Source organism: Zootoca vivipara, chromosome Z (genome assembly GCF_963506605.1).
Source record: "Zootoca vivipara chromosome Z, rZooViv1.1, whole genome shotgun sequence".
NCBI lineage: Eukaryota > Metazoa > Chordata > Lepidosauria > Squamata > Lacertidae > Zootoca > Zootoca vivipara.
Window position 1 is genome coordinate 29,090,801 of NC_083294.1, and position 27,687 is coordinate 29,118,487.

At 42.4% G+C, this 27,687-nt stretch overlaps 1 protein-coding gene across 5 annotated transcripts in view; it reads left to right on the forward strand.

The window, feature by feature from the left end:
• Positions 1-27,687, forward strand: part of DACH2 (dachshund family transcription factor 2) — a 302,374-nt gene that overhangs the window by 205,894 nt on the left and 68,793 nt on the right. For all 5 annotated transcript variants that reach the window (XM_035113841.2, XM_060270328.1, XM_035113842.2 and 2 more), the window contains 2 exons: positions 20,283-20,438; positions 25,993-26,165. In XM_035113841.2, the coding sequence (XP_034969732.1) occupies positions 20,283-20,438; positions 25,993-26,165 (329 nt within the window). The remainder of the gene's footprint in view (positions 1-20,282; positions 20,439-25,992; positions 26,166-27,687) is intronic.

A 27,687-nucleotide genomic window follows, 5' to 3' on the forward strand; every position in this document is an offset into this window, starting at 1 on the left:
ATGCAACAATAAAAAAAATACTAATTTATGTAGAAGGCAGCGATGTTTCCTGACAACATGAACATTAATTGTCTCATTGATTGCTTCTTTATGTATATGTATAGACCCAGCTGGTTCCAGGCTTTTGGAAGGCCCTGGGCAAGAGACCATTAAAGGACCTTGACAAATAACCAGCAAGGTGTGGAGGGGATCTAGGGCCTGCAAACTGAAAAAAGATACCCCCACCAACTATCCCTAGCCATCTGCAGCACTTTTTTCTTTTCTTTTTTTTGCACAGGACGTTGGCTCATTTGTACTACTTTTTCAGTTTGAAAAGAATCACAGTCATTAACAACAAACATCTAAGGCAGGTGACTATTGCTATCACTGCACTTCAGAGGAAAGCTGAAGAAGTCACCCATCCTTTCCCTGTTTACCCCATACTCTTACCTACCGTACCAGGTGACATGTTTGGTCCATGCCTGCTGATGTGTGAAGGTAAAGGTAAAGGGACCCCTGACCATTAGGTCCAGTCGTGACCGACTCTGGGGTTGCGCGCTCATCTCGCTCTATAGGCCGAGGGAGCCGGCGTATAGCTTCCAGGTCATGTGGCCAGCATGACAAAGCCACTTCTGGCAAACCAGAGCAGCACACGGAAACGCCGTTTACCTTCCCGCTGTAGCGGTACCTATTTATCTACTTGCATTTTGACGTGCTTTCGAACTGCTAGGTTGGCAGGAGCTGGGACCGAGCAACGGGAGCTCACCCCGTCACAGGGATTCGAACCGCCGACCTTCTGATCAGCAAGCCCTAGGCTCAGTGGTTTAACCACAGCGCCACCTAGGCTCAGTGGTTTAACCACAGCTGATGTGTGAAAGGATGGGGTTAAACCCTACAATGGCTGTGCATGTCTGTTCCCAGCATAGAACCAGTGTGAGCAGCTAAGGCAGCAGGATTTGACTGCTACTCATTGGCTGGGAATTAAATCTTGCTCAGTTCAGTAGAATTCCATGCAGGAGGAGTGATAAAGTGATTGGCACTTGTCAATGCGCTGAGCATAGGGCTAGCAATGGGCCTTCTGCTTCAGTTCCCAAGAGCACCAGCCACCAGCCAGCTTACTATTAGATGCTTGGGAACATTGCTTAAGAGATTTCGACAAGTTGGCAGGACCTGTTGAACCCACCTGTTGAACGCATGACACAAATGGCAGGTGGGTGATTCCCACCCACCCACCCACATGGAGCTAAAAAGATTCCCCACCCTTAACTGAATAACAGCAGCATGTACCAAGGGTAGCTAACACAATGCACTGCCACCAACCCCAGCCAGCATGTCAAAAGGTCTGGGTGTTGGGTACTGAAGTCCAGCAGCATCTGCAAGACACCACACTAACTACCTCTGCTTGATGCTATTCTCCAATACTTCTGTGTAATAGCCCAGCAAACTTGGTAAAAAAATGATGCACGAATGAAACAAACAAACAAGACATCTTAAAAAACAAGACATATCTAAAGGAGCGCCTCCACCCCCATCGTTCTGCCCGGACACTGAGGTCCAGCTCCGAGGGCCTTCTTGCGGTTCCCTCATTGCGAGAAGCCAAGTTGCAGGGAACCAGGCAGAGGGCCTTCTCGGTGGTGGCGCCTGCCCTGTGGAACGCCCTCCCATCAGATGTCAAAAAGGAAAACAGCTACCAGATTTTTAGAAGACATCTGAAGGCAGCCTTGTTTAGGGAGGCTTTTAATGTTTAAGAAATAGTGTATTTTAATGTTTCTGTTGGAAGCCGCCCAGAGTGGCTGGGGAAACCCAGCCAGATGGGCGGGGTATAAATAATAATAATATATTATTATTATTATTATTATTATTATTATTATTATTATTATTATTATTATCCTGTGTGTCACCATTTTATGATAAGCATTGAGAAGGCAAGGTAATAGCTGGCCAGCTGCATTTTGGCACGTAGTTTTCATACCAGGTAGTGATGGTTGTTGGTGTGTGTCCCATTAATCTGGCACTATTAAAAACCTGGCCCAATCTACACCATAGCAATTTGCCAAATCAGCATTAATTAACATTGCAGTTGTGCTGCCATGTTGCTTCCAGGAAACACAAATGTGTCCCAAGAACAGAAGTGTCAGGCCTAACATATTTTCCCTTATAATTTTATGACACTTTCCATTTGACTGGATTTCTCCAATTGAAAACATACACATTTCACGTTTTTGACATGAGATGCACCACATGCAGATTTGCTTACTTTGTTTAATATATGCGGGTTGCAGAAATGCTGTACAACTCTGTGCAATCCCCCCCAAAAAGCTCAACAACTAAGCCACCTCCCCCCCCATTTCTTAGATTTGAGTTCCCCCAAAATAGGGGGAGTCTTACGCGTGGGGGTCTTATAGACGGAAAAGTACGGTATCTGTGGCCCTTTTGCATGGGTAGGATGTTTTAATCTAATTTTTACAAGACAGAATGGTCTTTTAGATTATTATTTTAAACACTGGTTTTAATATATGTTTATGTTTATTTTATGCTTAAAATATTGTAAGCCACTTTGACTTGCCTTGGCAAAGAAGTGAGTAAGAAATGTTAGTAATTATTATAATAATTGTAAAACAAAACCAACCAGAATTGTTCATTGCATCAGAACTTGGGGAACTCTGGGTAGTTTGAACTCTGGTTTGTTTAAGCCACTGTTTGATTCTGTCGGATTTCTGAAAAAATCGCTAGAGGAGAGTGTGTGCTAAGTCATGACTTCATGTTGTATCTCAATTAAATTAGAATGCTTTCATTTATTTATTTTTTGTGCCCAAAGCAGAGAGTTGCTACAGACAATTAGGAAATCTGTGTGGATTCAGACATGCACATGTATCTGTTGCTCACAGGAATGCGTGGCTGGATCACTTCACTTTGTTGAAATCAATGGTTAAGACATTTGCTGGTTGTGTACCTGTTGGGCCTCTTGCATTCAGAAAAGATAATGGCAACTGTGTGGCAGTTATAGAGCATCCATTGTGCAAATGGATAGCCCAGATAGCTCTAGAATTGGATGCAATTACCTTAAAATACCATAGTCTACAGTGAGCTTAATTGTATGCGTGTGATACCTTCTAATTCAATTAAGACTAACTATTCCACATTAAGCTTTCTGCTAAAATCCATGCAGTGTACTATAAAAAAGTCATTAATTTGGTAATATCAATTTAACTAGTTTTAGCTCATTAACCTTGACACTGTCGGTGCAAGAGAGAAGAACCTTTTTAGATCATTTTTGTTCTCAGCACAATACCAAGGCGCTCTAAAGACCACTTGAAAGTCCACGTCCATTACCTTGGGCCATCAGTTACACAAATCTGCCTGTGCTTTGGAATTATAAATAGGAGGGTATTTATTTTCAAGTCACCTTCAAGGGTGTATACTGTTTCAGCAACTTGTTTTCCATGAAATTATTTTGTGTGTATTTTTGGTCCCTAAGACAGCTACAGGCATACATTTTATTTATATTAGGTATATAGATAGGTATTGTCTTCCTTTAGAAAAACTTGGAGCACATAACACATGGTTATCAATTATAGCCTCAACTTCTTGGTGTGTTTTGTTTTTTTGTTTTGGAAAAATGTATACTTCACATTTTAAATGCATGATCAGGACAGCTTACTAAAAATATCATAAATACTGTAATATAACTAATACTTTCAAATAAGCTAAAACCATCCACTCTATAAACAGATCATCCAGATAAAACAGATCAGCCAAAGTTTTTAAAACACAGGGGGACTTAAAGGCTTTGCTTGGTGCCAGAAAGACACCAGGGTGGGGCCCTAATGAGTCTCTCTGGTGAGTATTTTCTTCTGTTACAACTTGGGTCTCGCAGAGGCAGTAGAAACTATCAATAAACTCTTCCAAGTAGCTGTGGACCCTGGGCAACTGCCAGTGGATTGTGCTGGCTGAGCTTTGGAGGATGTTGTCTCAGCGGATGTTGTCTCAGCAAAGATCTGAGTGAGGCCTTTTATCGGTAGCTGAGATCTGCACCAGCCTTCCCAAACATGATATCCTCCAGATGTTGCTGGAGTGCAGTCCCCATCATCCCTGACCATTGGTTAAGCCACCTAGGGCTGGTGAGAGTTTGAGTCCAACATTTGTAGGGCACCAGGTGGGGGAAGACTGGCCCATACTGCAGTTGACCCCGCCATCTTAGGGAGCTGGCTGTGTTGACTTAAAGGTCCCTTATCCAGTTCTGAAGGTGTTGACCTATATGCTGTGGAAGAGATGGGGTTTTTTTATATAAAAAAGAAGAAGACTATTTGGAGAACTGTTCATTTATTTTTTTGCACTTGGCTTTCTGCAATTTAACCAATTCCTGATCTACAAGAGGACCTCCCCTCTTATTCCTTGACTGCTAAGCTTGACTGCTAAGTCTTCAGTGAGGTACTTTATCAAAAGTTATTTTGAAAGTCCAAGTACACTATGTCAGATGGATCACCTCCGTTTGCTTGTTGACACTCTCAAAGAATTACATTAGGTGTGTGAGGCAATATTTCCCCTTGTTCTTCTATGTGCTCGGTTTTATTGTATCTTTAACAATAATTTCTACCAGTTTTCCAGGGACAGGTGTTAAGCTAACTGGCCTGTGATTTCCAGGATCCCCCCTGGATCCCTTTGTAAAAATTGGCATTACATTGGCTGCTTTCCAGTCCTCGTGTATGGAGGCTGAATCAAGGGACAGGTTACATATTTTTGTTAGAAGGTGAGCAGTTTCACATTTGAGTTTCTTGAGAACTCTCGTGTGGATGCCACCACAATTAGGGCAGCCTATCTTTACTCTTCACCTGAATATTCTTCAGGGTAGCATAAGAGAATGGGTTCGAGGAAAGCATTCCAAAGCCAAGTCATTGCCACTGAAAAGGTCCTTTCCCCAGTGCATCTTGTTTGTGGGGATCTTGTGAAGAGCCTCTGCTGAGGTTCTCAGCCTCTGCTGAGAAAGGCAGAAATGGAGACAGACGACCTCTCAGGTACCCTTTGAATTGGTCCCAGAATCAGACTGGGATCCTGTGCATTTGGCAAAACACATTTGGTTAAAACAGCATAAACAAGATCTAAATCAAAGCTTTCCATAATAAGCATTTATCTTGTTCATTTTACATGTAACATATTTGGGGGAGGGGGCATAATTTGGATGGCGCAGTAGAAACACTGCTAAGAGCAAACGAAGTAAAGGTCACATTTACCCTTGCAATGCTCATTAGTATAATTACACACACAGCTAGATGTTTTGAAATGTGATGATAGGGGGAAATGTACAGGAGTAAGTAGGCAGACTGCTGGTCAGGGATTGACCCAGACACATATCTGACGATGCAATGGACTGATAAAATCTGATATTATTTATGGTAACGTAACTTTATGAGAAAAAAATAAAATGAATCACTGTGAAGCATTTTTTTTTAAAAGAAAAGAATAAGGAAATAAAATGCTTTGTGGGATGGCCATCTAATTATTTCTTTTTGGAATAAGGAGGTGGTCCACACCAACCTCAGTCTGCCTTCAGCAGCGCTCACCAGCCTGTCTTCTCGTTTACAACCTCTCTCTCTCTCTCTCTCTCTCTCTCTCTCTCTCTCTCTCTCTCTCTCTCTCTCTCTCTCTCTCTCACTCTGCGCGCGTGCACACACACACACACACACACACACAGCCGGTATGTCACCTTCCTCCTTCTGAGTCTCAGAATTGCCTTTGGCTCTATCTGTCATTAGCTCTGGCTCCACCTACTGTTGGCTTCCTTGCCTTTCGCCCTGCCAGTCCCAACGGACAGCCACTGGCACTGGGTGCCAAATAGAAGTTGCACCCATTAATTCAACGCAGGTTTGCGCACAACATTCTTGTGCATAGTATGCTTAACTATGTTTTCACTTCTGCGTTTGGTTGGTAATGTAGGATCAGCAGGTCTGACCCAGGAAGCCGCAGGAAGAAGTTCTGCAGATATCGGGATAATGTGATCTCCCTGCTCATCTGGAGTTATCAATGTCTCAGCTTGCTCACTGTTTGGTAAATGCCCTGGAAAATGTCTGCGCAGTGAAAGAATACTCAGAGCAGAAGCCTGCCTAATCCAGCATTCTATTCTCGTGGTGGCCAAACAGATGCCTTTGGGACCTACAAGCACAGCATGAGCTCAGTAGCACAACTGACCAGGTGCAAGGTTTTACATAGTAAGAGCTGAACTATGCAGGCAGAAATAATGTGGTATTGAGGTAGTGGACTACATGTTTGAATGCTATCTCTCTCTGACATTATTCCCCCCCCCCCCCCGCCTTAGCCACACTGGAAAAGTAGCACTGGAAAAGAGAGACTAGACTAGTTCTTCTAGATCACCTGGCTTCCTTAGTGTAATAAGTTTCTGACATGAGGGAAGTATTCAGATACTAATTCCCACACTTGCAGGATGAAGTGGTGTAGTCCAGGAAAGACTGTATTAGGTAATACTTCTGAAGTGCAGATTTGGCTTCCATTGTCATTAGGAGGATATGTTCAGGCTTCCTTGGACGTCTTCTTGCAATGTTATAACATCTGCATGCTTCATACAGGGTAAAACTGCTGGGGAAGGACTTTCTCATTTCCATCCTTGTTTAAAGAGAGAAATGCCTTTTGCCCATAGCTGCCAAGTTATCCCTTTTTTAAAGGGATTTTCCCTTATGCTGAATAGGCTTCCTCGCGAGAAAAGGGAAAACTTGGCAGCTATGCTTTTGCCACGTAAGAAGAGCTCTTGCTGCATCAAGCCAGTGGACTAATCTGGTCCGGCATCCTGTTCTCACAGAAGTCAACTAGGTGCCAATGGGACGTGAGAACAGTCTTCCCTCCTGTGAATATTAGCAACTGGTACTCCAGTGGAGGAATGTACAGGGAAACATGCTCATCGTGTACACAGAGTTGATTCAGATGATCCTGCAAACAGTGATTGTAAAGATCAGAGAGGAATGGTAGAATTTCACACACACACACACACCTCTTTCCTTTCCTGGTTCAAACCAGCCAAGGTTTGCCTCCAGACAAGTCCAAATAAAAGCAATATACAAAATGACTTGTTGATTTTCTCCAACTTGTTTTTGGGCAGAGAAACTGACAAATGTCTCCACGGGGAGGAGAAATTCCCCAATGGCTTCTCTGGGCGAGGCTCATCATGAGTAGTGGCAGGAGGGTGGCATCTTTATATTTTTCCTTTCTGATGTTTGTTTGTTGGCTTTGTTTTGTGCTGCCATTGCTAGTGGTAGCATAAATCACTGTCTTTGCAGTGTGGCCATGTTTCGACATCACCTCCAGTGCATGGGACCCAGCTTCATTTTGGAGGGGGAGGAAGGGTACCCATCACCCTCAAAAGTGTTGAAGAATATTTGGATAAATTTTTGTGAATTGACATTCTTTTTCTAAGTTGGTGGGGTAATGAGAAAAAGAAAAATTTCAGAAACCTTTTCTGAAAATCAACTTCTAAGAAATTTCTGCTCAGCTCTGGTTCAAACTATGTTTTCCAGTTCTGGTATGGAGGCAACCTGTGGTAAACTACAGGCATATGATGGTTTGCTGAACCAGAGAAGGGAGTTAGATCAGAGATCCTGATTAGGGGGGTGGGGATAAGCATAAACCTGAGGTTCACTCCCAATATTACAAACTGTGCTTTGAAAGATCAGCAGAAAGATCACAGCTTGACTGTGATAATAAGTAGAGAGAAAAAGTCAACAAAATAATGCACTCTCCACAAAAGGCACTGTGATACATTGCTTTTTAAGAAAGTATAAATTTTATTGCATGGGATGTCAAGAATGAACATCAACTTTCTTCCCAAAATGAAGAGCTTGGGTGAAGTGAGCATTTGTCATTATGTTTAATTTGCACATACCTCACCAAAGGAAAGGCCAAGGGAGCTAGGCCGAGAGCACAGCTGTACGGGCGCCTCAACTAATTGCCTCTCCATCCTCAACCTCATTTATCTTCATTTCTTCCCAATTATACCACATTATCAATAGTCTCTGTTGCATCAGAGTCTTAATCCCCTTTATTCAGGCAGCATTAGATAGTGGCAGATGACTTCTTGGAGGTAGTCGGAGTAAATAGCTATGAAATGCCACCTCTGGCAGATGGCGTTGCTTTGCAAGAAATGGGACAAAACATTTGGAAATGTGTTGCTGGGCACTGGTATGAGAACGCAAGCTGTCAATATTTTTATAAATGATCATCAAGGTGCTGCTTGCTTAGCACCAGAATGTAACCCAGCCAAGATGGTTAGTAAAGTTTGGAAACTGTTCCGATGTAGATTTCAGATACTTATATTCCAGAGAGTCCCTTTAGAAGGGGTAATGGCCTTGAAATATTATAGAAGGGAACTTCAAGGGCCATTTATTCTGACCCCTGCTGATGTAGGAAATCCACAGCTATACAGTTACCAGCATATATAGGAGGGGGTAGACTATGGGCACATTTGGAAATAGGAGAAATTGTAATGGGCATGGCAACAAAATGGTGTCTGTGAGAGCCTTGCAAGTCACAAAATGGCTGCTATGAGGGCCTGCCTTGTGACAAAGGACAAGTCACTAGGAGTCACAAGAAGAAACTGAGCCCGTCAGAGGTTTTGTCTGTGCCCTGAAGACCAAACTATCATTTGCTCCTTAAAACACATAACGAAATAACCAACTTCCACTGATCAACCCCCACCCCCACTGCAGCAACCACACAAACAAGCCACCCCACATAACAACCGCACACAAGACAAAACAACCTATTGCTCAGTGCTGACCTGTCTCAGCCCACATCAGGAAAGCAGGGGCTGTTCATACTGTCCTACAGAACACAATCAGGGCCACAGTAAGAAATATAGCTTTAACTCTTTGTGTCCCCTTTCTGTGCTTCTGGTTCTGAAGCCCCACACCTGTAAATTCCTTTTTTTTAAAAAAGACTCCACTAAGAACATAAGGAGAGCTCTGCTAGATCAGGTCAATGGCCCATCTTGTTCAGCATCCTGTTCTCAGACTGACCAAAGTGATGCCTACAGGAAGCCTGAATTCAGTTCAGATAGAGCTTTTTCTGACGTGCTACTTGGCTGCAAGGTTGGACCAACCTAAATCGTGACTACAGGGGGAAGCAAAGAGTGAAAGCACCCAACACTAGGGTGCTGCTCTAGATTCACATTCCCCAACCTGGCAATACGCAGGGAGGGACTTTCAAGTTCCTGTCACTCCCTTTTACCTTCTCTGTGCAGGTCAATCCCCACCATAACACTTTTCACTGCCTCCACTCCCACTTACCAGGCTGTCCTCCTTTTTAAAGGCAGTTGGAGGTTCCAGTGCCTCTGGTAGATGTGCCCCCTTCTCTTCCAAATGAAAGCCAGGAGCAACAAGGAGTTGAGGGAACAACAATGTGTTTTGTCCTCCACCCCATCCTACCTTTGAAATTTGTTCTCCAGTGGCCAAAATGTAAAAGTTAGCAGTTCAGTTACAGATCTCATGCTTTGAATGCAGAAGGTCCTGGGTTCAATCAGGTTCAATCCCTGGCATCTTCATGTATGGCTACAAAAACCTCCATCTGAAACCTCAATGAATCACTGCTAGTCCGTGTAGATCAGAAATAGCCAACATCATGCCCTCCATATGTTATGGGTTACAAATCCCATTATCCCTGACCCTTGGCCATGCTGACCATGGTTGATGGGGCGTGGAACTCAACAACATCTGGATAGGTTCCCCATCCCTGTTCTAGGCCTAATCTAGGTCTGGTGCAGGGAACCTTTGGTCCTCCACATGATCCCTGGCCATTGCCCATGCTTGCTAGGGCTGATGGAGGTTCTAGGTTCAGCAACATCAGGAGCGTTAAAAGTTCCCCACGCCTGGTTTATTGCATATATACAAAAGCAATGTATACAAGTTAACACATTAGCAGGACTTTTTTTATAAAAAAATGCTTGTAATATTATAGATAAGGTATAAAATTGGAAAGTAAAATGAGGTAAAGAATTTATAGACATGCATGAACAACATAGAACAAGGGAACTGGGGGTGGGGGTGGGGGAGTCAGGGAATTCTAGTAGTCCCATGTTTTGGATTCAATATGGATTGTGTATACGTATAGTTGTTTTAAGGTTTTGGTGTATGGTTTTTCTTTTTTATGTGATGTTTTGTTGTTGTAAAAATTATATCGATATTGATAGCAATATAGATAGCTATATAGGGGTGGGTGGGTGTGCGCCCCATGCCTGGTATAGGTGATCATTTGAACTTGGCCTGTCTATGTAATCCAAAACGTCTAGGGGGCACCAGGTTGGCTACTGGTGGGGTAGATTTAGATGGGCCAATGGTCAGATGGCACAAGGCATCCTGTGTTCCAGTGCAACTCAGCAGTATTGTGGCTCATGGTCTAGAAACTTAATCACAAGCATCAAAGACCCCGGCCGACATGCAATTTATTCCACCTACCCCCAGTTTTAGTTTTTAAAGTCAGAAAGAGTTTTCAAAAAGTTTGGGGAGAAAAAATGATATTCTGGGTGCCTTTCCCCTCCTTCCTCCCCAGTGACTTTTTATTATATAATTATCAATAGATTACCACACCTAAGTTGTGACAGACATATTTTTTAAGTATGACTGACTGATGGACAGACTGGGAATTGCTGAATTAATGGGCATATTTCAAAGCCTTGGCAGGACTGAGCAGTAATTACATCTGCTGAACCACTTGATAACTTTTTGGAAGTAGACCAGTAAAGCCATCGCTAGAGTTCTCAATTTTTAATATTTTAACTTAACCGGTTTTATAGCTTACTTCGAGTGCACAGTACAGAACACCCTAAACGCAGCTGTACAAACCGGTGCATGAAATGTCGAAATGCCTTTTGTAAGTCATTCATTTATCATTTCAGATTATTACTAGGCTAGTTCTTTGGGGAATTGTTTTGTCCAAAGGATTTCCAGTCTCTCTCTCTTTCCCTTCTCCACATTTAGAAACTCAATCCTTTCTCCATCACCTCAAAATGTCCGGTGCCTTTTCATGGTGGGGGGAGAAGGATGTCGATTCTTCTTTTGCACTGAAATTGTAAGGTTGTCAATTTAGAATTATATCACCCTGCGCTTAATGGTAAGCACTGTTGAATTCAGTGGGGCTTACCTTCGAATAAACATATTAGGATTATACTGTAAGTATGTCTTTCCCCTTTACTCTCCTTTCAAACACACCTGAAAGAAAAATCAGTTTAGAAATTTTATATGACGTTGATTTATTGGGGGGGGGGGTGTACTCCGTCTTAAAGAGCAAAAACTGACTAACAGATGCCCACTTGACTGCTTCGGTTGGCGGAATCGGCACTACTGCAGGTGCCATATAATACTTGTTTTGCATTTGTAAGAACTTGGTTGTTTAGTGTGGCAGAAAGTGCACTTTGGAACTCTCTGCCTGTTGAGATCAAGCACTCTTTTTGGTGCATACTAGAATTCTTGTTTAGATAATCCCATCTCAGATGCTTATAAAGTTGAGGTAATTTCAATGTGTTTCTGTAGGGTTGTGAATTGTGGTCTATTTTATTGTTTTATCTTTTTGTAAACCGCTTTGAGGTATTTGTGTTTTGTTTTGTTTTGTTTTTACAAAGACCCTTTCCCCAAACTTAATGGGCATGTTAGTAAGGAGGGCTCACAACAGCCATCTCCATTAAGAACTAGATGTTGCAGGGAGTGTCCACAGCTGCTAGGGGGCCATGGAAAGATGGAATTCTCGTGGCTCCTAAAGTCCCTAGACATGCGTGCTTGGAATAGGAAAGCTTTCACCCTCCATATACCGTATTGCTGACATACAACTCCCATCATCCCTGGCCATTGGCCATTCTGACTGGGACTGACAGGAGTTGCAGTTTAGCAACATCTGAAGGGCCACAGGTTTCCCATCTGTTCTCTAGGGCCTCATAAGCCTGACCAGCGGTGGGGTGGGAGAATTTGATTCTGTTTGCATTTAAAGCACTTACCTGAATTTTGTGGTGCGGCTCTCCAACCAGTCTTTACAAAAATGCATATATTACTCTCTTTCTTCCTTTATTTGCAGTCAACAGACCATTAAAACATTTTTGTGGCAGTTGGCAGTTAGCAATTACAAATGATAGCATTAATTTAAAAAGTGCACATGAAACAGCTAAAAGCACAGAATTGAAATATTGGGCATGTTAGGGGGGGGGGAATGTGCACAAAGGTGAATATATGAGTGAAAATAACATACAAAAACACATTATATTAGGATAAATTGCTTGCAAAAATGCATACATTAGTTAAACTGCAGACAAAAATATGTTTATGAGGAGAAATCTGCACAAAAATGCTGAAGAATATTCATGAGGGCTTACAGAGAATATTACAAATTACTGCATAAATGTGGAGAACTGAATTTAAGATTGGAAAAATGAGAAACTTGAGTTGACCAAAACTCATGAATCTATTTGTCCCTCCAAAAAATGACAAAGCTGTTATTTAATTCTTTGATTAATTCCATTTATGCTTTGCTTCCTATGAAATATCTTAAATGGATTTCACAATAACTACATCAGCAATAAAAAAAACAATTACACAATTTCACGTATACAAACAATGAACTGCATTCAATGTTAATCCTATTAAGAGTAGACCCACTGAAATTAATGGGCATGATTGATTAGGTCCCGTTGATTTCAATGAGTCTACTCAGAATAGGATTTCACATACACCCCAGTTATAAGTGTTAAAAAAAATTGTAGAACAATTTCAGATATAAAAATAATGTCAAGTTATCGATTTTTTGTGTGAAGCACTTTGAGGTTTTATTAAAACCAAGCGGTCTGTAAATGTTGTGGAATAAATAATAGATAAAAATCCAAAGTAGGCTGGTTGTTTTCCTGAAGTCAAAAACAGCTCAACTATTCAGCTAAAGAAAAGATCACCATTTATAGCCCCAAAACCTTTCTAAACATGAAGGTTGTAGCCACCTGGCAGAAGAAGGCTGTTAAGAAAAGGCCACGACAAGCTTCTGCTGTGGGTTATTTATTTATTTAGAACACTTATATTCCACTTTACCTTTCCATGAGGCTCTCAAAGAAACCTACAAAAGATTATCACAATAAAATCACATTCAAGTCTGGTATCCATGACATAAAGAGAATAATAATAATAATTTATTTATACCCTGCCCATCTGGCTGGGTTTCCCCAGCCACTCTGGGTGGCTTCCAACAAAATATTAAAATACAGTAATCCTTCAAACATTAAAAGCTTCCCTAAACAGGGCTGCCTTCAGTCTTCTAAAAGTCTGGTAGTTGTTGTTCTCTTTGACATCTGGGTGGGTGCCACTACCGAGAAGGCCCTGTGCCTGGTTTCCTGGCTTCTCACAGTGAGGGAACCGCCAGAAGGCCCTCAGCACTGGACCTCAGTGTCCGGGCAGAATGATGGGGTGGAGACGCTCCTTCAGGTATACTGGACTGAGGCCGTTTAGGGCTTTAAAGGTCAGCACCAACACTTTGAATTGTGCTTGGAAACGTACTGGAGCCAATGTAGATCTTTCAGGACCGGTGTCATATGGTCTCGGCGGCCACTCCCAGTCACCAGTCTAGCTGCCGCATTCTGGATTAGTTGTAGTTTCTGGGTTGTGTTGTGCCTGTGCTGTGGTGTCAGGATTATGCAGGTGGCATTTCCCATTTGACCTGAGCCTCCTAAGGAGCGGAGCCTGCTGGAGGGCTCTTCCGAGACAAGAGAGTAGAGCTGAGAAGGTGAAACTCGCTCAGCCCATGATGGAGCCAAGCCAGCTGTTGCTGGTAACTGCCAAGCAGTGGCTCCCGCTGATGTTCTCTGGGGCAAGGCACAATTGCCTGGGCTCAGTTTTAATGGATTCAGAGTGCAGACAAAGTGCAAATATTTGCTTTATTTTTGCAAGCCGGTATTTGTTGTTATTGTTTCATTTTGCCACGGGAAACAAACAAACAAAAAAGGTGTTCAGGACTTCCCACCCTTGGGCTCTTAGGATCTGCATGTGCGCGTGCGCGCGCGCACACACACACACACACACACACACACACACACACACCAGCTTCTGAGAATTCACCAGGCATGGACACTGAAGGCATTATTGCTTTCAACTAGGGAATTCAATTTCCCCCTCCCCCTCCCTGAATTGTATAGCAACAAATCAAATGTCAAACGCAGATAGATGTAGTGGACAGTGTGAATTTCATTTAGACAGACCACACAATTTTAAAAATAGATAAAAGGAATCTGAAACCAAAGGAGAAAGTGCTGTCAGCCGATTGAACTTTAGATTGGTTTTTTGAAAACTTTTATTTCACCCCTGTCCATCTAAAACTTTGAAACAAATTTGCATTTTACAAAGTTGCCTTCCCCTGAAAGATGCAAGTTTGAAGAACCAGTGGTCGATACCTGGAGTGTGGGCACCTGATTGTATGCCTTGAGTTCCTTTTCAGAATCTTCCCTGCCCCAGAAAACCTGGCTTCGAAAAGCAATTGAGGAATTTCCCCCAACAGATTTGCTGGTGTGAGGTGGCTATTCTCCTACACAGGGAAAGTCACACGGTTGTTGTGAAGATGAAATGGCGAGGGCAAGGCCATGTGCTTGAACTCCTAGGAGGAAAGGTGGGATATAAAGGAAATAGCCCAGGGGTCCCCAACATTCTGATGGCACCTTTGGAAACTGTTATGGGAACCCATTTCACAGAAGAAAAAAACTGAAAATAAAACTCTATTTAAAAAATCCCAGCGAAGTGTCTTGGCCAAAAGAATACAATAAAGGCAACTGCCTGCATTCCCCCAAAGCCCCTGATTTTTTTTAAATGGGAGGGACGGTAGACTTTAAGCTGGCAACAAGGATATGTCTGCTGGTGCTATGGCACCCACAAGTACCACATTGGGGACTCCAGTGCTGGCCATACTGCCACACCCCCAACTCTGTATGGAGAACCAAAAGATAGAAAAGGGGTGCCTAGCTACATTAAAAGGCCTCTTTTCAGAAGTGAGGCCAGTGGTCCATGGGGATGTCAGGAATAGGGCTGGTGGCATAATCCTAACCTCCCCTACAGACATTTGTTCTACATGTGGAAGGGTAGATCTGAAAACAACATTTGTAGTCAGCCTATAAAACAGTACTCTTAAGAGGTCATAGCATCTTCACCTTCTTTGAATGGATGGCATCTCTGTAATATGTATTGTTTCTTCCCATACAGTTTCTGAAACCAGCTCAGCTGAACTTGTTTATCAGAGAAGGCTTCTGAATCAGACTGAAATTTTATATGTAGTGTTCCTTTTGGCCTGCATTTCAGTTTCTTTTCCTTTTGGTTAGCATCTATCATTCAGACATCTGGAACGTGCCCAGGCACAGGCCATCATCTTACTTTAAGCACTGCATCCACTGTTTAGTAAATGACGTGGACCTCAACAAACTTATTTATTATAGAAAATGTGTTGTTCTTTTTCAAAGGCAACATGGAATCATAGAATTGTTGAGTTGGAAGGGACCCTGAGGGTCATTTTTTCCAACCCCCTGCCATGCAGGAATCTCAGCTAAAGCATTCATGGCAGATGGCCATCCAGCCTCTGCTTAAAAACCCTCAGTGCATGAGAGTCCACCACCTTCTGAGGGAGTCAATTCCACTGCCAAACAGCTCTTATTGTCAGAAAGTTCTTCCTGTTGTTTAGCCACCTTTGGTCAGAAAAAAATATGCCCATGTTAAGCAGATCCACTGATTCAGAGTCAAAGTTGGCTTTAGCATTAACTACAGATTGTATGTGTATTTCTCTCTCTTGGTTCATCACTATAAAGAATCAAGTGTGGGATAGTGATTACAGTGTTGGACTAGGACCTGGGAGACTCAGATTCAAAACACCATGAAAATTTACTGGGTGACCTAGGGCCAGTCACTATCTCTCAGCCTAGCCTACATCACAGGGTTGTTGTGAGGGGAAAGCAATTTATGCTTTCCTGAGCTCTTTGGGAGAAAAGTGGCATATAAATGGAATAATAAATAAACAAAATTGTAGCATAACCTTTTTCTCGAAAGCCAAAGCAAGTAAGGTGTTTGCATTGCTGGAGGAAGGGTAGTTTGTGCCTCTTTTTTAAAAAAGTTACTTTGACACAAAATGTGCTTAGCAAAATGTGATGGAGATAAAATTCTCAAGCCCTTAAAACTTGCATTTGGTTCTGCCAATGTTATTTTAAAAGTTAGAAAACTTTGGCCACAATCCAGAACACATTTTTTATGTTTTTGTTAGGAAATGGATATATTAATTTATGCAGACACCATATTGTGTGTTGTTTGTGAGCATTTTATCTAGCTAACATTTGTAGACACAGTATAATTACATAATGGTACATGCAATTCACATTTGCATCCTGAATAAAAGTAAAAGATCGACCCCATAGCTGCCAAGTCCGGATCGTAAAGATCTGGGATCGGCAGCGCGCGCATGACCAGAAGTTGCGTGACGCAACTTCCGGTGGCGCTTCGCCCTTCTATGGGCACCAGAAAATGGCGGTGCCAGCGCCGGAAGTCGCTTCCGCGCATGACCGGAAACACGTAAAAGCGACTTCCGGCGCCGGCGCCGCCATTTTCTGATGCCCATAGAAGGGCGAAGCGCCACCGGAAGTCGCGTCACGCAACTTCCGGTCATGCGTGAAAGCGACTTCCGGCGCCGCCGGCGCCATTTTCTGGTGCCCATAGAAGGGCAAAGCGGCACCAGAAAAATGGCTGCCGGGAAGAAGCGAATTTAAGGGACAATGCCGGGATTTTCCGCCAAACGGGAGACCGCCGGGAAACAGTGAGAAAAAAGGGGTTTTCCCGGCGGATACGGGATACTTGGCAGCTATGCGACCCTTTTAGAAACCAGAATTAGTGGGCTCTTACATCACTTTAACAGGATACCCATATTACCGTACTGTCACAGAGTTACAATTCCCAGAGAGAACTATAGCAATTGCAGTTCTGTAGGGAGAATGGACAATGGTCTCCCAAAAACTCTCAGCTCACTTTATTAATTAACAGTTCCTAAGATTATTTGGGGAAAGCTCAGGGTGGCAATTAACCTTCTCCTACTTAGAGTAGACCTGTTGACACATTAATGGATATTGAGAAGAGAGTATAAAACTAGTGATCAAGACTTAAAGTAAAGGATTTGGTTCAACAAGAGAGCTCTTTTATAGGGACTGAATCCTTCTCCTCTCACACACATTGTAAAGCAAAAAAAAAAACACCACAAACCCTGACTTTGCCATGTAATAGTTTAAAGAAGAAGAAGGATGAGTCTACATTTTACTTTTATTGTTAGGTATACCCTTAAAAATGTGGGGTGTAAATCTAAAAAATGCAATTGATGCAGCTACTTACCTATTCTATTTTACCTGAAGATAATCTCATTAGTGATAGGGGGGAAAGAGGCAGCCTCACAAAAGAATGTCAAACAATGTCACAACCTGGTTCCCACCAGATGTTTTAGACTACAGCAGGGAAAGGCAATGTAAGGCCCGTGGGCCGGATGTGACCTAATCACCATCTCAATCCAGCCCACGGACAGTGTGGGAATCAGCGTGTTTTTACATGAGTAGAATGTGTCCTTTTATTTTAAATGCATCTCTGGGTTATTTGTGGGGCATAGGAATTCGTTACCCCCCCCCCCCAAAAAAAATAGTCCGGCCCACCACAAGGTCTAAAGGAAGGTGGACCAGCCTATGGCTGAAAAAGGTTGCTGACCCCTGGACTACAGCTTCCATCGTTGCTGATAACTGACCACTCTGGAGCTGACGGGAGTTGTAATCTAAAGCATCTGGAAAGTGCTAGGTGGGGGCAAGCTGACCTATGAGAACTCAACTTCCAAGGAAAAGGAACTTTTAAATTCTAGAATGCAAAATGCATAGTGCCTGCTTTGTGCTCATTAGTCCAGCTATGTTTAATCGCTGGAACACTGGCCTTTCAGAAGATGCAAATGCCACCATGTTTTGAAATGCACCCTATTTCAGTCAGTGTGAATTTGGGACAGTCAATGCACAGTGTGTTAAATTTACGATGGAAGTGCTGACACAACTAACGCAAATATAGCAGCGCTGTTGAACACCGCTGTAATTATGCCACATTATATTAAAACATATGGTATAATTTAGCTTGGCATAAATGTATCTTTCTTTGTCACTGCAATGCTCATCATTTTTGAAAATTACAAATCTGTAATAGTAAAGGTAATTCATAGCTTAGCTGTAGTATTAAAATGATGGAGTGTTTCCCTTTTTGCTCAATCATTGATCTTTCAGTTTTTTTGTTCTGTTTGATAGCATTAATCACATTTATTAGCCAAGTGCTTATCATAAAGAATGTTGAGTGTTTCTATGCTGTTACTTTCATCTTCAATTAAGATACATATTTCCTCCTGCCACTGTCCCTTACGCACCAACAAAGTATTACTGATTCTAATTGGAAATCAAGTTAATGAATTCCTGGCAGTGTCAATAACCCAGACAGGCGCCTCCCCTCCCCCACCCCCACCTCCTTCGACCAATACAAAATCTAATCGAATGCTTTCATTGAAAACGGAAGATAACGGAAGATACCTTGATTAACATTAACATAATACTTTGCTCTGTAGAAAAGTATTGTGGGACATTGGCCCAGAACCGAGTGCATGGGCAAAATTAATAATGCATTCCTTAATTAGCATTTGGGGTTTTTTAACCTTTTGGGGGGGGGCAGATTAGAAACTTGAGGAGGTTTGGGCTGGCAGAAAATGGTTGGGTAGTCGGGGGGAGGGACCAGTTTGAGTGTCTTTGCCTGGCAACAGGAAATGCATATGATTTGTTACATGGAACAAGATGTGCCACGTAGAACAGGGCAGTCCACTTCACACACACACACACACACACACACACACACACACACACACACACAACATTATCTGAAATAATTCCTTATGCCGATCTATGACTGTAATAAAGATGTGGATTGGTAATAATTCCAACAAAAACAGAATTCTCTGACCTATGCAACATTCAGCCAATGAGTACACATTTGTGTTGTCATTAGACTTTATTGCTTCTTCTTCTAGTTGTGCAGAAGGGCCATCAACTATGAATGGTGTTTCAAGGGACAGCTTGGCCCTGACTTCCAGGAAAATTCTCTTCAGCTGCCCACTCTGAGATGTGCTTGTTTACTTGAAGAGCTGAAAAGATTCCATACTCTGTGCGTTATATACCAGAGATGGGGAGCCTATGATTCTCCATATGGTGTTGGACTCCAACTCTAATCAGTCACAACTAGCCAATACAGTGGTTAGAGATGATGGAAACTATGATCCAACAACACCTGGAGAGAGACACTGGTGCCAACTATAGGGGGCCCTGGGGGCCTGGGCACCCACACCGCAGGGCTCTGATGTGACTTCCAGACTTCTGAGGCGATGTCAGAGGTCTTCAAGGCCTCAGATGTGCCGCTGCGAAGCGCCAATGTAATATGACATCATGACATCACGTTATGTCATGGGTGCCATTGGGCACCTATAATCTGAGGCCAAAGTTTGGAGAGTCACTGGTTCCCCATTTCTAGTTTAACAGCATAGGCTCTTTCCACATAATTGGGAATTCTGGGTGGTGGATTTCCTGGTCAGAGCTCATGTATTCTGTATGTATGTAGTCTTTGGTCACATTTGTGGAAGTCAGGGACATGGACAGAGAGTGCAGTCAATCTTCTCCATCATTTTTTTAAAAAATTTCATGGGTATGTCACATGCACAAATCTAGAGTCCATTATGTAGGAACTTCATTTAGCCATTGTCCCTGAACATCTTATTCCTGTGGGGTCTATTTGCTATACTGCAACAAAACAAAACAAAACAAACCAAACCCATAACTTACACCTATTACAAGGGAAAGAGAAAACACAGCCATTCAGTGCTATTTGGTGGAACTTTATTTTGTAATCCAATATGTTGGATGTTCAATTCTATATGTCAGCAGCAGCCCAGAATATATGGATGTCACTAGATCTTTCTTCTCCTTACAGATGGGCTTTCTCTTTTCTTCTGCCCGATTGTATCTTAGTAAACTCTTGACCTCACAGACATCCTGTGTTGGGGTTATATTTGTGTCCTTTCTTTAGTTTGTTGTATGTATTGTTGTTTCCCCCACACACCTTAATGCATAATTGAACATTTCATCTAATTAACTATTATTATTATTTTAATCTTCCTGTCAGGGTAGGGGGAAAATCTTTTCTTGACCCTTTGCCAGCGATGAAAAATAATTGCTCAAAGCCCAATCTTTGCACACTCTTTTCCAGGTGGAAGTGAATCTTCATGGGATAAAGAGAAACTTCAGTCACCCATCCCACCGGGATCCCATCATGGGGTCAGCCATGCGACACTGGCAGGGCAGCCAAGTCTGGGAAGTGCTCATCCTCTCAGCCCTCTGCAGCAAAACCACCTGCTCACAAACAGTATGTATGATGCTGTCCTCTTTTCATTCTCCACATGGCCATGAGAAGTGTGGGAGGAAAGCTGAAAACATGTGGTAGGGCTGAAAATCCTACCACACGTTCATCCCCTGCAAAAGTGTGTGGAGATACTTAGAAACTTTTTGAGAGCCAAGTGGATTCTAAGAATTGTCAGGATGGTGTTCTTAAATACAAGGTATTTACAGTATCAGGAAAACCTTAATACTGCTTCAAGTGACCAATGTGGCTGCTCTCAACAGCCCAGTCAACATTCCAGGAACACAATTTCCCTGGCCTGTGGAGGCTGGTTCTTTAGGGCAAATGGGCCCAACCAATCTCAGTCTTGATTTTTTCAGACTCACCTGTCTGCCTTCCTGCTTACAACATACTGTATCCAGGGGGTAGGAGGATGAGGTGAAGGTAGGATGTGTTGGCTCAACCTGTCTTTGGCTCTGGCTCCACCTACTGTTGAGCTCCGTACTTTCTGCCCTACCAGTTGCAATGTGTACCAGCTACCACTGTCCTTGGAAATCATCTGTCTTTATCATTTTGGTAAAGGAAAGGAAAGAACCTTGACTGTCCCTTATTTAAAGGTGAGACCACAATTAACAAAATGTTAGAATTCACCCACTCCATTAATCCAATCTCTGGGGGTGTTATTATCCCCTTCAAACTTGGGCCTAATACTTAGGACCAGAGCTTTAACTTGTAGTCCTAGATCTTTCATGAGTTACACTGAAATCTAAGCACTTTTGCTTGGGTTTGCTTACTTTTTTATGTGTGCAAACAAATGGGAAGTGAACATTTGGTTTTTGAATTAAAGCTGGAAATAATGATTCCTTGTTATACAAGTTTCTTTGGTAATTCTGCCAAACTTAGTGGTTTGAAATCATTGGAAAATACAGCCTTCTTTCTTTCCTGGTGCACAAAAGAATATTTTGTCCAGGCAGGAGAAGGAAAAGAATGTGGATGGGTTGCATGCCAGATAGACAAAGAGGAAAAAAGTTGTGAAAGGGTGACAGCAAATGAATGAGGGAGAAATAAATGTCTTAATTTGTGTTCTGAAATATTAAAGGTAGGTTTATGCAATTTACTTAAGATACATATATTTGTGATGTGATACAAAGTATATTGATTATCACTCCCAACGTTAGTTGAACACACTGAGCAATTTGCACTGGTTCTTATAACAACGCATTCTCTGATCCCCTATTTGGCTGAAAATCCCTAGACTTCTTGTGTCACACTGAATGACAGTAGCTAACTTCTATATACTGCTAAATTTCATTTTCTGTACTGAGGAGTTCAACACATTTGTAGTATCTAGTATCTTTTCAAGGTCTGCAAATGAAATTTCTTTCCTTCCTTTCAGATTATTTCACTATTTATTATTATTATTATTGTTGATCACCCTGTTGTCTTGCTGATCACTCAGCAGCCTTCCACAAGACAATTCAAGGGTTTACTGAATATCAGGCATTATGTCTGATTTGTGAACATGAGATGCATTTCCTTCACACACCCTTTTGAAAGCACTTGATGTATTGTCCCTTAAAACTGGCAATGTGCTGTTAAATTCCGTTTGTAGTTTGCATTTAGTTTGCATGTCAATTGGACTCTAAGTAGGCACGCAACTCAGTGCAGACAGATGGTGTCTGGGAGGGTTGAAAACTCCGTGGAGTATGAGGAAAGATTACCAGACTGCTGTGGGAGCATCAATGAGGAAACAAAGACTTATGTTTGTATGAGCTTGGAGGGTTGGGTGAGGTTGTAGAACTGCTTAAAGAAAAGAGATGTCACACGCACACTGTTCCAAAGCCCATCTAAGCGATCAATTAATTTTATTTATTTATTTAGCATTTTCTGTTAACATTTCTCAACTGGCAACCTCTCAGCAGTGTGCAATAAAATCAATGAAACACCAGAAAAAATTATAAAATCATAACATGCAGAGCAAATGACCAACACCGAATCAGATTAATTTGTGTTTAAATTCAGATCCAGCCCTATCTTCAGAGATTGTGGTGCACATAAAATTTAAACAGATTAACGTGCTCAAAAAGTAAATATAAAAATGGTTGGGGCTAAAGATGGATGTGTAATACATCCTTGTCCATCCCTAGCACAAAATTTATTCTCGGGATATATATATATATATATATATATATATATATATATATAGGTCTTGCATGACTGCTACTCCTGTGAGGGACAGTGGAAATTATTTCACGTCTTGTGCTTGGAAGTGGTGGTGAGAGGGCTAGTGCTCCAACATCTACAGTGGCTTCCTTTTGGTGTTCCATGTACAATTACACCTTCTGGTTTTGCTTTACTCAGCCCTTTAATGCATTGACTCCATATGACAAGCACAGTCTATACTAGGGATGGGGAACCTCTGGCCCTCCAGATGTTGCTGGATGAGAATTTCCTTCATCCCTGACCACTAGTTATTTTGGATAGGACTGGTGGTAGTTGGAGTCCAACAACATCAGGAGGGCTGCAGTTTCCCCATCCTGTATATACAACAGGAATTGAAAACGTTCCGCCCTCCAGGTGTTGTTGGATTCCAGTTCCTGTCAGGGGCAACCAGCATGGGGTGATGTGAGTTGTAGTCCAGCTATATCTGGAAGGCCACGGGTTCCTCATTGCTGGTTTAAGCGAAGAGCCTTCTCAGTAGTGGCACCTACCCTGTAAAACACCCTCCTATCAGATGTCAAGGAGATAAATAATTATACAACTTATGGAAGACATCTGAAGGCAGCCCTGTATTGGGAAATTTAAAATGTTTAATGTTATATTTGTTGGAAGCTGCCCAGAGTGACTGGGCCAACCCAGTCAGGTGGGTGGGGTTGCTCACGAACTCAGTGAATTGTGGTTGATTCCAACCACAAGTAACAGAAACCCAAATCAAACTGCAGTTTAATATCCTAGATGTTCTAAGGTTAAAATGCACATTTTCTTTCCCCTTGTATCGCATGAGCAGGAGGAGAAGGGTGTGCGTGTGTGCAAGCCCAAAGCATAGGAGCATACCCTCCAACTCCTGGTAAGAGAAATCCAGGATCAGCAGCGGCACAGCACCGGAAGTCGCTTCTACACATATCTGGACATGCGTAGAAGCAACTTCCGGTGCCTCTCTGCCCGATTTCCGGTGCCCAGACATGGGCAGAGCGGCACCCGAAATCGGTTCTACACATGTCCAGACATGCGCAGAAGGAGCCTTCCTGGCAGGTAGGAAATCCAGGGGATTTACGGGATTTTTTTTCCTATTCGGGATAACAGCGGGAAACGGGTTTAAATACAGGGGTTTCCCATGAAACGGGCGACTTGGCAGCTATGTGTAGGAGACAGGGGGAATGATCTCAAGATTCATTTCAGTTGATATCTGAATAATGATTTTGTGTCACTTTCATCAAGAAGTCTGGGGCTGATGGGAGTTGTGGCCCTAAACATCTGGAGGGCACCAGGTTGGTGAAAGCTGATTTGGATTAATGTGAATGAGCCTGGAGATCACCTCTTCCCTTTATAGTTATTAAAATGTTTGCCCTGTTTTCCATCTGTGGACATAAAGGTAGCTAAAAATGTCCTCAGTTACAAAAACATTTTAAAAGTTCATAATAAGTTCATAATAATTATAAATTTGAAAACAAGCCATCCCATCATTAAAACTTAACAGGAAGAGCAACCAACGCTTTGCTGGTCAGTTATACAATGAATCTTTTTGACTGAAGAAGTTTCTCCACTGACATCCAACTCTGTGTTCTTGCAGCTGCATATTTGTAACCTGGGTTATGCACCAGAGTTGTCTGTTTTTCTGGTCTTTTATAATTACCATTTATGTCAGTGTTTTATGCCCAAGTTCACTCTGCTTAAAATATTATCTCCATCTTTGTTAAGAAAGCTTCGCCCCTTGAAAATGCCATCTGTTTGCAGTGTGGATTTGTTTATTTCAACGTCTATTCCTCACCTTTCCCCAAGGGCTTGAGGAAAGTAACAATACTTAAAAAATAAACCAAGATAACACACCGTAATGAAATTCAAGATATCCTATAGCTGCTCAATCCTGGCCATTGCATGACAACTGAAACAAGAAAATACAGTTCTTCCGGAAGCTGTTTGGAGGATATGGTCTTGGATGGAGCTCTATGTTGCAGAGTATCTATTTGGCTCCCTCTCTGATTTTGGACTCCAGGTCAAGATGTTACACACTTTTTGACCTGGCTGGGAAGTAATGATTGGTCTTAATCATTTTAGGCTATCTTAAATCTTTTTTTTTTTAAAACACATTATTTTATTAATGATATGTGTCAAGTAGTGGCTAATGCCCATTGGGACTTCTTCTTCTTCTTCTTCTTCTTCTTCTTCTTCTTCTTCTTCTTCCTCTTCCTCTTCCTCTTCCTCTTCCTCTTCCTCTTCCTCTTCCTCTTCTTCTTCTTTGGTGATCACTCATATCCGAGTAAGATTGTCTTCCATAAACACGGTTTTAACAATGGGTCCGTAAGTGACTGTGGAGGCCAATTCTAGATCCACACATCCTTCCACAATGGGGACATTGGTTTCCGGGTGGGAGTTGATCACGGTGTGGATTTGCCAAGCGTGCCTTCCTCTTAGCATGTTTCTCCCTTGCGTTCTGAGATAGAGTGTCTTCAAAGCCCATGACACCTTTGGTAAAGGCTATTCTCCAACTGGAGCGCTCACAGGCCAGTGTTTCCCAGTTGTCAGTGTTTATACTACATTTTTTATATATATATTTGCCTGGAGAAGTCTTTAAACCTCTTTTGTTGACCACCAGCATTACGCTTTCCATTTTAAAGTTCAGAATACAGTAGTTGCTTTGGAAGACGATCATCAGGCATCCGCACAACATGACCAGTCCAACGAAGTTGATGTTGAAGAATCATTGCTTCAACACTGGTGATCTTTGCTTCTTCCAGTACACTGATATTAGTTCACCTGTCTTCCCAAGTGATGTGTAAAATTTTTCGGAGACAGCGTTGGTGGAGGAGTTGGGACTAGTGCAGTGGTAAGCAGGGGGGGGGGCGAAGTTGGTGGGGCCAGGGATGACAGAGAGCCCTACCCCTAACTGGTTGCAAGTAAGAAGGCAGGCAGATGGGGGCTTGTCAAAGGCAGTCCAAATGGACCATAATCAATATGATTAACAGATGGAAAAAGAATGGGCATCATTCCATGCCTCCTTTTCAGCACTTCAAAGAAAAAGCCACAGATCTCTATATCTTTCAGGTCTCTCTGTGTTCCCTCACTTTCTTCCTCTTCCTCTTCATCCTCTTCCTCCATCTCCTCCAGTGCAGACAGAAAAAACTTAAGACATTTTAAAAGTGCCCTGTGGCTCTATGTAGCTTCCCACCCCTATCTCTTTTCTTGTAACATCCACAGATACCACAGATTTTCTTATCACTCCACCTGCAATTTGGTGGGGAAAAGATCTGATAGATTATTAATTGCATGGAACAGTTGCAGTCTTGAGTAAAATGTCAGATTATTAAGGAATGAAAAAAATAACAATACTTAATTGATCCACAGCCTGTTTTCCCCCCCCCAGGAATAGATCTGCCTTTTATGATGATGCCCCACCCACTTCTTCCAGTTGGCCTACCTCCTGCTTCAGTGGCAATGGCTATGAATCAGATGAACCATCTCAACACTATAGCTAACATGGCCGCTGCAGCTCAGATGCACAGTCCTCTCTCAAGAGCAGGAGCTTCAGTTATAAAGGTAAGGCTCAAAGCTTAGTTACACAATCAACATAATCACATGGTGCAGCTCTTGTTGGAATATACCCTGGCAGCAAGAAGGGAGGACCTCATATTTACAAGCTCTTTTCCACACAGAGAAAATAAATACAGGAAACTGGGTTATCTCCTGAGATGATCTGTTTCTAGTTCAAGGGGCATGTCTCTCAGGTCAGCAAGGTTTAGGGGAGTGAGTTGTCATGCATAGGTAATGTGCTCTGCAAGTCATATAGCCCAGGGAAGTAGGAAGTGAAGTTCCAGGATCCTAAGAGTTATTGCACATATATGAACCCCAAACAGCAAAAATTGGAGCAATTGGAAAATGAATAGAAACAATGAATGGAGTCATCTCAAGTACTTAGAACACAGTGGCGACCTTCCTTCCTTCAGACTTCGTGGGTTTGTGTGTGTGCTAATCATGGTGGAGGCAACAGTTCCTGAGAGCAGCCTTTTCCTCTCCCCTGCCCCATATAATGCCTGGAATAGAGTCATCATCCATGGCATTGTTGAAAACAAAAATGGCAGACTCCAGAATCAAGAGTGTTGTTGTTAAACGACAGCCCAGAGCCTGCATCAATGTGGGCCTTGCTGATGCTCACCAATATTAGTCCATCTGTTGATTCAATTATAATGTTTAAATGGGATTAATGCAATCAATAGATTGAATTGTGCAAACCCTATTGCAAGCTGTTGTATGAGTTAGTTGCTTCTCTGTAGTGTCAGAAGAGTCTGCTTCATGGACATCTTTGAATGAGGTTATCATGTGTGTCTCCCTCCTTGCCTTAATTTATCTAAAACAAAGCTGTCTCTCCCTGCCTTCGCCACTACCCTGCTGCAAAATGTGCCTGCTCAGCAAAGTTAACGTTTAGTACTCTGGAAAGAAATGTCATAACTATGAAATTTGATTTCATCTTGACAAGAACACTATACATTAGGAAGAGCTACAGTAGGCCCATTTAGAAAGCCTTCCTTGCCATTTTTAATCTAGCCTCATGTGATTAGCAGGTCCTACTAGCACTTCTGTAGTAAAGACTCTTTGTCAAAAACTCTACTGTAAATCCCTGCCTTTACAGTCCCGCTGAGGAAACTCCCTCTCTTTGAATCTTGGCTTGCTGTAAGTCATCCATGGGATCAGAATTTTAAACAAAATGTTAGCACTCTCTGTTCTGCAGAATATGTCTTTAAAAAGCGCAGAATGAACTGAATGAGTGTAAGCTGGCTGTTGAGTGTAGGACTAGGAATGGGAAGATTACTCATTTCCCCAGTTCAGGAAGGCTTTGCACGGATGTTTGAAGCTCTAATGGAGGCTTCATCTTCTACACTATACATTTCCCATTGTGGTTTAATCAATGCCCCTATCCAGGGAACTTTGGGAACTGTAGCTCTGTGTGGGGAATGGGTTGCCTTACAACTCTCAGTACCCTCACTGCTCCTAGGATTCTTTGAGGGAAACCATGACTGCTAAAGGTGGTATAATAGTGTTTTAAATGTATGATGTTGTTGTG